This window comes from Babylonia areolata, chromosome 35 (assembly GCF_041734735.1).
Source record: "Babylonia areolata isolate BAREFJ2019XMU chromosome 35, ASM4173473v1, whole genome shotgun sequence".
Classification (NCBI taxonomy): Eukaryota; Metazoa; Mollusca; class Gastropoda; order Neogastropoda; family Buccinidae; genus Babylonia; species Babylonia areolata.
Genome location: NC_134910.1, coordinates 14,145,257 through 14,156,319, shown reverse-complemented (window position 1 = coordinate 14,156,319; position 11,063 = coordinate 14,145,257). Strand labels below are relative to the sequence as shown.

Genomic DNA, 11,063 nt, shown 5'->3' with positions numbered 1-11,063 from the left:
TGTCTATCACTCCTTCTCTCTCTCTCTTTCTCCCGTCTGTCCCTCCTTTCCTCATTCTCTCTCTCTCTCTCTCTCTCTCTCTCTCTCTCCTGTCTGTCCCTCCTCTCTCTCTCTCTCTCTCTCTCCTGTCTGTCCCTCCTCTCTCTCTCTCTCTCTCTCTCTCTCCTGTCTGTCCCTCCTCTCTCTCTCTCTCTCTCTCTCTCTCTCTCCTGTCTGTCCCTCCTTCTCTCTCTCTCTCTCTCTCTCTCTCTCTCCTGTCTGTCCCTCCTCTCTCTCTCTCTCTCTCTCTCCTGTCTGTCCCTCCTTCTCTCTCTCTCTCCCTCTCCTGTCTGTCCCTCCTCTCTTCTCTCTCTCCCTCTCCTGTCTGTCCCTCCTCTCTTTCTCTCTCTCCCTCTCCTGTCTGTCCCTCCTCTCTCTCTCTCCCTCTCCTGTCTGTCCCTCCTTCTCTCTCTGTCTCCCTCTCCTGTCTATCCCTCCTCTCTCTCTCTCTCTCTCTCTCTCTCTCCTGTCTGTCCCTCCTCTCTCTCTCTCTCCCGTCTGTCCCTGCTTTCCTCATTCTCTCTCTCCCTCTCCTGTCTGTCCCTCCTTCTCTCTCTCTCTCCCTCTCCTGTCTGTCCCTCCTTCTCTCTCTGTCTCCCTCTCCTGTCTATCCCTCCTTCTCTCTCTCTCTCTCTCTCTCTCTCTCTCTCTCTCTCTCTATCTTTCTCCTGTCTGTCCCTCCCTTTCTCATCCCGGCCCCCTCTCTCTCTCTCATCCTCTGGGGGCTGAATGTAAAAAAAATTTTTTTTTTAATAAAATAAAACAGCTATGCTCACTCTCCACTTCCCTGGTAAGATAAAAATTCGTTTCGTTTCGTTCCCCCCACACCCCATTCCCCTCCCGCCCCCCCGCCCCCCCTCCTCTCTCTGTGTTTCTCTCTCTCCTCTCCCTCCCTCGATCCTTACCTCCCCCCCCCCTCTCTCTCTCTCTCTCTCTCTCTCTCTCTCTCAGTCTGTCAAAGAGGGCCCTACTGGCTCCATTGTTGACCTCTGTCCCCCAGTGTGTTTACAGTCACTGTCACTGTCTATTTTTTCTCCTTCTCCTCTTCCTCCTCGTCATCTTTGTCGCCAACGGCATTGTCGTCATCGTCGTCGTCGTCGTCGTCGTCGAAGGCCGGGTTGACGTCGTCCACTGTGGAATACACATGGTTGTAGGTGTCCTCCGTCCCCACATCTGGGTGCAACAATATAAAGAAAGAAAAGAAAAGAAAGAAAAGGATATAGATGATAACCTATATGAGCATCATGTATGTGCGCGTACGCACACAAAAATGCACGCACACACACACACACACACGCACACACACACACACACACACACACACACACAGCACACACACAGGCACACGCATGTGCGATACGCATGCATGGACACACGTGCACACATGAAAACATACACGCAGGCTCGTATATTCCGCGCATGCTCGGAAGCACGCAACACAAGTCATGAGAAGACCATACCTTGTCACACAACAACAGAACACACGGTAATACAGTAATACAAAGGAAAACAGCAGAACACGTGCACACTGCAACACAATACAATACATTCCAATATCATACAGCACAATATAAAACAATACTATACATTCCAATATGAGACAGAAATACAATACAATACAACACAACGTAATACAACACATTTCAATATAATACAGCACAATACAAAACAATACAACACAACGCAATACAATACATTCCAATATAATATAGCGCAATACAAAACAATACAACACAACGCAATACAATACATTCCAATATGATATAGCACAATACAAAACAATACAACACAACGCAATATTATACATTCCAATATGATATAACACGATACAAAACAATACAACACAACGCAATACAATACATTCCAATACGATACAGCACAATACAAAAGAATACAACACAATACAATACATTCCAATATGATATAGCATAATACAAAACAATACAACACAACACAATACATTCCAATATGATACAGTAGAATATAAAACAACACAACGCAATACAATACATTCCAATATGATACAATACAAAACAAAACAATACAACGCAATACAATACATTCCAATATGATACAATACAAAACAACACAACGCAGTACAATACATTCCAATATGATACAATACAAAACAAAACAATACAACGCAATACAATACATTCCAATATGATATAACACAATACAAAACAATACAACACAACGCAATACAATACATTCCAATATGATATAGCACAATACAAAACAATACAAAACAACACAATACAATACATTCCAATATGATATAGCACAATACAAAACAATACAACACAACGCAATACAATTCCATACAACAGAGTACAACACTACATAACACGACACATTACAATACCATAGAATACCAACACAACACAACACAACACAATATCACGCTGCACAGTACAACACAGTACCATGAAACACAGAACGGCACACCATACCTTGCCACACAACAGAACACACTGAGACACAGTACAACACCTCACTACACAACGCATCACCTTACAGTAAAATACAACGCAATGCAGCGCAATAATACACAGCACATCGCAACACAGCACGAGAACACAATACAACACAATATTACACCTCACAACACGACACGACACGACTAAGCACAGCACAGCACAACATAGCACAGCACAGCACAGCACTCTGTACAATACAATACAATACAATTCAACGCAACGCAACACAACACAGTGCGGTACAGTACAGTACAACACAACACAGCACAGCACTCTATACAATACAATACAATACAATGGAAAGCAATGCAACACAACGCAAACGCAACAATGTGCGGTACAGCACAGCACAGCACAGCACAACACTCTTACAATACAATACATTAAAATACAATACATTACAATGCAACGCAATGCAATAAAAGAATACAATACAACACAATACCACATAATACAATACAACACAACATAATACCACGCAATACAATACCACACAATACAAAACAATACAACACAACACAATACATTACAACACAACACCATATAATACCATTCCATACAACACAACATAATACAATACCATACTATACAATACAACATAACAAAATACAATACCATACAATACAATATAAAACAACACAATACTACACAATACAATACCATACAACACAACACGATACAAAACTACACAATACAGTACCACACAACACAACACAACACAACACAACACTCTACCCAGCTCTCTGGCTTTGGCTTCCAGCCGCGCCTGCATGGAGTCAGGAGAGGACGTGGCAGGGGAGAAGACCGGCGGTGCCGTTTTCTTCACGTCCAGAGCCTCGGCTGCAGTTATTCCCCCTACTGCCCCGCCCACTGCCCCGCGTTCCTGCGTTGTCAGGGTTTTTAATGAGTGAAATGAACGGACGAATGAATTAATCAGTCTCGAACCTCTTCACTGCCCGGCACGTACGTGACACGTGCATAGTGACGTCACCGATGACGTCATGAGAGGAAGGGGGAATAACTCTGGAAAGCTGAAAATTCACACAGTTTATCTGGAGTGGCATTATCGAGAGTGGTATTATATATATATATCTCCAGACCATTTTTTTTTCTGAGTTTTAGGCTGATTGTTTTTTGTTGTTGTTTTTTGGGGGGTTTTGGGGGTTTTTTTTATATTGTTTCATGACTTGAAACATTTTCTACTGTTGTTGTTTTTTTTCCCATGGCAGTGAAGGGGTTTATAATTATAACTGACGTGCTCAATATTAAAGAACAATGAGGCTACGAGAGAGAAAGCATTAATAAACAGTAAAGAGTGGTAACTCTGTCCATGAACAAGGTACACAACTTCAAGTCAGTGCTGCTTATGCTACCAGTTCAACCAGCACACAGATAAAATAAATAAAAGGTACATTGGAACCAACCCATACAGACACTTCCCCAGAAAAGGAAGCGCTGGGCTTGCTCTTATACCGATCATGTGACACGTGCACGCAGCAGCGATGACAGGAGAAATGTGCTAATACATGCTAGCTTTTTTTTTTTTTTTTTTTTTAATTCAAGACTTACGCAGCCTTTTGATCCTGAATATGCTACGCAGAATATACAGACAATACAAACACATTGTTCCCTCGTTGGGAATGTGACTCGAAATTCAAGAATAATGAGGATAGTAGAGTAAAGCATGTATGTATATATGTATGGATGGATGGGTGCGTGCGTGCGTGCATGAATGTATTTATTCATGCGTGTGTGTATGCATATGCTTGCGTGTGTGTATGTGTGCGTGTGCACGCACGCGCGTGTGTGTATGCACGTGTGGACGCACGTAGTATGCATAAACATGAACAAAGCAACTCGAACTTATCAAAGAACCAAATGAACACACACACACACACACACACACACACACACACACACACACACACACACACACACACACACACACTCCTTCCCAACACACACACCCACACACACACACACACACACACACACACACAACACAACACAACACAACACACACACACACACACACACACACAAGACACACTCCACACACACACACACACACACACACACACACACACACACACAACACAACACAACACACACACACACACACACACACACACACACACACACACACAACACAACACACACACACAACACAAACACAACACACACACAACACAACACAACACAACACAACACAACACAACACACACACACACACACACACACACACACACATACAGACCTCGTAAGGGGGAGGCATCAGATCGCCGTGAGTTGCCTGCTCCTGATACTGAGGTGACGCCACTTGGCAAGGTAAGGAGGTCACGTGACACGCTCTGCTGCTGCCTCCATACACCGGGTTGGTGAACCCGGCCGAAGGGTTGTCTGTGGGAGGGGGGAAAAAATACGGAAAATTTCGACGGCACGGTATCTTTTGTTTCGTGTGCGACAAATGTGTTGATTGATGATCTGAATGTCATACGTGTTTTCATGTCCGACACTTTTTGTCTGTGTGTGTGTGTGTGTGTGTGTGCATATGTGTGTGTGTGTGTGTGTGCTTTGCCCACTGTGGTTTTGGGGGAATAAAGTCTTCCCAGTCTTCTACGAAAAAAACAAAAACAAACAAAAAAACACATGGACACGGAATCTTTTGGTTTTTCGTTCGTTGACATCCATGATGACTCATGATCTAAATGCTATACATACTTTCATGTCCACCTTTGTTTTTTCAGTTACTCACTATGGGGTTTTTTTAAATTGAATTTTCATTGCCTTCTTGACTGGTCCTACTTATGCAAAGATGAACAAACAGGCGGAAGGGAACTTGGCGACGATAAAAACAACATTAACAACACAGACAACAATATGGTACATCCCGGAAATTACGGCATCAGCTCCACCACCAACATAAACAACAAAGACAACAACAACGACAACAAAACAGACAACGAGGTAAAGTATCCTGCAAAAGATAATGTCAATAACAACAAGAACGGAAACAGCAACAACAATACTGACAGCAATCACAGCGAAACAGGCACACAGAAAAATAAAACAATCAATGATGTACCGCCAACAACATTAACATCATCATCATCATCATCATCAACGATTTCAACCGTAACAATAACAGAATCAACAACAACAGCAGCAACAACAAAATCGGATAACAACAGAACCACCCCCTTCATACCACCACACACACACACACATACACAAACACCCACACCCATATCCAACCACCCACACCACCACCACCACCACCACCACACACACACATACATACACCCCAACCCACCCAGCCCACACACACACACACAAACACCCCCCCCCCCTCCTCTCAACCCCCCACACACAAACAAACACACACACACATACATACAACCCCCCCTCACACACACACACACACTCACTCACTCTCTCACACAGACACACACACACACACACACACACACACACACTCTTACACACACACACCCACCCCCAACACATACACAAACATCACACACACAACCCTTCCCGTCCCCTTCAACCCTCCCCTCACACACACACAAACATCACCCACCCATAACCACACACCCACATCCACACATACACTCTCTCCCTCTCTCTCTCTCTCTCTCTCACACACACACACACACACACACACACACACACCACCCTTCACCCCCACCAAACCCACAACCCTACCCACCCACCACCCCCCAAATCCCCCCCAACCCCCTCCGACCCACCCCTCCCGACCCACCTCCCCCCCCAATCCTCCCTCCCCCCCTCCTAACCCTTCCCCCCCCTCACCCCCCACCTCCCCACACACATACCTTCCCTGATTATCACCTCCTCGCGAGCAGAGCTGTACACCAGCCGGGTCAGGCGACGCATCTTTCGTCGGTTGACGATGACGACGACGATGAGGACGACGACGAGGACCGCAGAGACCGACACCATGGACAGCATCACCGGGTCGGGCCCGGAAGTGACCGCAGCCTGAGCACTGGCGCCGTCCTTGACCTCGTCGCCGTCCAGTTGACCTTTCTGCCCTGACAGGCGTAGCGCTGCAAGGGAGAGGGGAAGGGGAGGGGGGGGGGGGGGGGCAGTGTGGAAAGGCAACTGAGGGGTGGAGAATCGATTGTCTGGGGTTTGTGTTGGTGTGTGTGTGTGTGTGTGTGTGTGTGTGTGTGTGTGCGTGTGTGTGTGTGTGTGTGTGTGTGTGTGTGTGTGCGTGTGTGTCTGTCTGTCTGTGCGTGTGTGTGTGTGCGTGTGTGTGTGGGGTGTTTGTGCGTGTGTTTGTGTGTGTGTCTGTGTCTGTGTGTATTTATGGGTGTGTGTAAGTGTGTGTGTTTTTGTGTTGTTTGTTTGTTTGTTTGTTTTTTGGGAGGTGGGGCTCGTGGTTTACCCCTTTTTTCTAAGATAGCCGGCTACCCGTGGGTTCAAAAGAAAACTGGTGAATTATTTATGACTTGCCTTGTCACGTTTTGTGTCCTGTCCTGTCTTGTCGTGCCCTGCCCATTGTCATGTTTTGTCATTGTCTTGTGTCCTGTCCTGTCTTGTCGTTCCCTGCCCATTGTCATGTTTTGTCATTGTCTTGTGTCCTGTCTTGTCGTACCCTACCCATGAACATGTTTTGTCATTGTCTTGTGTCCTGTCTTGTCCTGCCCTACCCTACCCATTGTCATGTTTTGTCATTGTCTTGTGTCCTGTCTTGTCCTGCCCTACCCATTATCATGTTTTGTCATTGTCTTGTGTCCTGTCTTGTCGTGCCCTACCCATTGTCATGTTTTGTCATTGTCTTGTGTCCTGTCTTGTCCTGTCGTGCCCTACCCATTGTCATGTTTTGTCATTGTCTTGTGTCCTGTCTTGTCGTGCCCTACCCATTGTCATGTTTTGTCATTGTCTTGTGTCCTGTCTTGTCTTGTCGTGCCCTACCCATTGTCATGTTTTGTCATTGTCTTGTGTCCTGTCTTGTCTTGTCGTGCCCTACCCATTGTCATGTTTTGTCATTGTCTTGTGTCCTGTCTTGTCGTGCCCTACCCATTGTCATGTTTTGTCATTGTCTTGTGTCCTGTCTTGTCCTGTCGTGCCCTACCCATTGTCATGTTTTGTCATTGTCTTGTGTCCTGTCTTGTCGTGCCCTACCCATTGTCATGTTTTGTCATTATCTTGTGTCCTGTCTTGTCTTGTCGTGCCCTACCCATGAACATGTTTTGTCATTGTCTTGTGTCCTGCACATGTCCTTCTTGGTCTTGTACAGTCCTTGTAAAGTCCCCTGTGTGTGTCTGTGTAGGGGGGGGGGGGGGCGGGAGGGGAGGTTGCATGTGTGTGTGTGTGTGTGTGTATGTGTGTGTGTGTGTGTGTGTGTGTGTGTGCCTATCTGTGTCTGCCTCTGTGTGTGTGTGTGTGTGTGTGTACCCATCTGTGTCTGCCTCTGTGTGTGTGTGTGTATGTGTGTGTGTACCCATCTGTGTCTGCCTCTGTGTGTGTGTGTCTGTCTGTCTGTCTCTCTGCGTGTCTGCCTATCTCTGTCTGCTTGTCTGTCTGACTGTCTTTCTCTATCAATCTGTCTATCTGTGTGCATGTCTGTCTATCTATATGTCTGTATAACTACCCATCTATCTATTTATGTGTCCGCTTATCGATCTAACCAGCTTGATATCTATCTAGTGTTATAAAAATATATAGAGAGATAGATAGATAGATATATAGATATATAGCTACGTATCTGTCTATCTGTCTGTATATCCATCGACAGTCTGCTGCCAGGAAAAAAAACTCTTTATAAAATAAACAACTCTCTTGGAAGGCAACAACAACAACAACACAAGCAACCCCCCCCCAAAAAAAAAAAAACAACAACAACAAAAAACCAAACAGAATCGCGATATAAAAAAAACAGGGAGGGGAATAAAATCTGCAGCTGCTAATTCTTTTCCCATTGCATAAGTCACAGAGGACAACAACAACCCACAATGCCCCCTTCCTCTCCCACATCCGACCCCCTTACATCCCGCACACCCCTCAAAAAAAAACAAAAAAACAAGAGAGGCAAGGCCTTCAAGACTCACTTGTGATAAATTACGTCCCCTAGCATTAATTACAGAGTAATTTCCCGTTTTTACTCTCTGCACCAAAACGTTTGCAAAATAAATAAAAATTCCATGCTTAGCAAAAGAAGTTCCTGTTTGAGCAAAAAATGATAATAATGACTGCTCTTGTTGTTGGGTCAGAATATCAGATCAAAGTGCCAAGTTTAGTGAATACAAAAAATATAAATATAACAGTAAATGCAGTTTGCATATAATTAGGCTTCTTTTTTTAATTTTTTTTGTGTGCCTATCCCAGAGGTGCAATATTGTTTTAAACAAGATGACTGGAAAGAACTGAATTTTTCCTATTTTCATGCCAAATGTGGTGTCAACTGACAAAGTATTTGCAGAGAAAATGTCAATGTTAAAGTTTACCACGGACACACACACACACAGACACACACACACACACACACACACACACACACACACAGAGAGAGAGAGAGAGAGAGAGAGACAACCGAACACCGGGTTAAAACATAGAGTCACTTTGTTTACACAAGTGAGTCAAAAAAAAAAAAAAAAAAAAAAAAAAAAAAGCCTGCACGCCCCCCCTTCCCAAACTCCCACCCCTCTCCCCAGCACTCACGGACGCAGCCTCGGACGGAGTCACAGTAGTGATCAGTGTCACAGTGACACCCTTTGCTGCAGTCAGGTCCGTACGCACCCGGTGGGCAGGCTGAAAAACACCAATCAATCAATCAGCCAGTCACTCAGCCAATTAGTCCACAAACATCCGTCAGTTCTTCCTGTCTGTGTGTTCGCCCATCCGTTAATTCTTTCGTCAGAACATCATCCATCCGTCCATTCTTCTGTCAGTCAATTCGTCGATTATTCTGTCAGTCCGTCTATCTGTTGATTCTTCCGACAGTCCATTCCACCTTCAGTCTGTTCGTCTGTCCATCCGTCAATTTTTTTTTTCCCCCGTCAGTCTATCTATCCGTCATTTCTTCCGTCAGTCCATTAGTCAGTCCATCTGCCAATCCTTCCATCAATCCATCTGCCAATCCTTCCATCAATCCATCTGTCAATCCTCCCATCAATCAGTCAATTCTTCCATCTGCCAATCCTTCCATCAATCCATCTGTCAATCCTTCCATCTGTCAACCCTTCCATCATTCCATCTGCCAATCCTTCCATCAATCCATCTGCCAATCCTTCCATCTGTCAATCCTTCCATCAATCCATCTGTCAATCCTTCCATCAATCCATCTGCCAATCCTTCCATCTGCCAATCCTTCCATCAATCCATCTGCCAATCCTTCCATCAATCCATCTGTCAATTCTCCCATCAATCCATCTGTCAATCCTTCCATCAATCCATCTGCCAATCCTTCCATCTGTCAATCCTTCCATCAATCCATCTGCCAATCCTTCCATCAATCCATCTGTCAATCCTTCCATCAATCCATCTGTCAATCCTTCCATCATTCCATCTGTCAATCCTTCCATCTGTCAATCCTTCCATCAATCCATCTGTCAATCCTTCCATCAATCCATCTGCCAATCCTTGAATCTGTCAATGCCTATGTCAGCCCATCCGTTATTTCTTCCGTCAGTCCATTTATCCTGGGCATAAAGTGGCAAGACAGGGTTTCCAACCTCCAGGTCCTAGAGAGGAGCGGCCTGTCCAGCATCGAAGGCCTGCTGATCCAGTGCCAGCTGCGCTGGACAGAACAAGTTGTCCGCATGACAGACAGCAGGATCCCGAAGATGCTCTTGTATGGCCAGCTGAAGGAAGGCCACCGCGAACTTGAAAGACCCTGCAACCGCTTCAAGGACACCTTGAAGACAAACCTCAAAGCCTGTGACATAGACATCGCTTCCTGGGAAACTGATGCCCTTGACCGCTCTCGCTGGAGGATGCTGTGCTCCAGTGGCATAAAGACGTTTGAAAACAAGAGAACGCTGACCATTAAGGAGAAGCGTGAGCGAAGGAAGCAGGGCTCAACTTCTGGAGACGTTTTCCCTTGCGACACCTGTGGGAAGTGCTGTGCATCCAGAATCGGCCTCTTCTCCCATATGAGGACACACACCGACAGATAAGCCTGCCTGCCTACTCATCCGTCGGTCCGACGGGAGACTCCATCCATTTATCTGTCAGTTTAGCCGTCAGTTCCTCTGCAATTTTTTTCCCCGTCAGTCAGTCCGGCCATCCTTTTATCAGTCCATCCATCCGCCAGTTCATCCGTCAGTCCATAATGATAATAATAATAATAATAATAATAATGGATACTTATATAGCACGCTATCCAGAAATCTGCTCTTGGTGCTTTACAAAAACGCTTTTGTTAACATAAAACATTACATCAATGTTACATACACACACCAAAATGTGACTACACACACACACACACACACACACACACACACACACACACACACACACACAAAATTGCATACATACATTTTAACATACATGTGTATCTAACAGCTACCCTAACAC

General features: G+C 45.1%; 1 protein-coding gene across 1 annotated transcript in view; it reads right to left on the bottom strand.

The window, feature by feature from the left end:
• Window positions 1-942: 942 nt before the first annotated feature.
• The window catches only part of LOC143277809 (uncharacterized), a 30,160-nt gene continuing 20,039 nt past the window's right edge, over window positions 943-11,063 (bottom strand). Inside the window, exons 9-13 of the mRNA XM_076582712.1 lie at window positions 9,207-9,296; window positions 6,356-6,589; window positions 4,777-4,919; window positions 3,255-3,402; window positions 943-1,212 (exon numbers count right to left, since the gene is read on the bottom strand). Coding sequence (XP_076438827.1) covers window positions 1,064-1,212; window positions 3,255-3,402; window positions 4,777-4,919; window positions 6,356-6,589; window positions 9,207-9,296 — 764 coding nt within the window. The 3' untranslated portion in view covers window positions 943-1,063. The remainder of the gene's footprint in view (window positions 1,213-3,254; window positions 3,403-4,776; window positions 4,920-6,355; window positions 6,590-9,206; window positions 9,297-11,063) is intronic.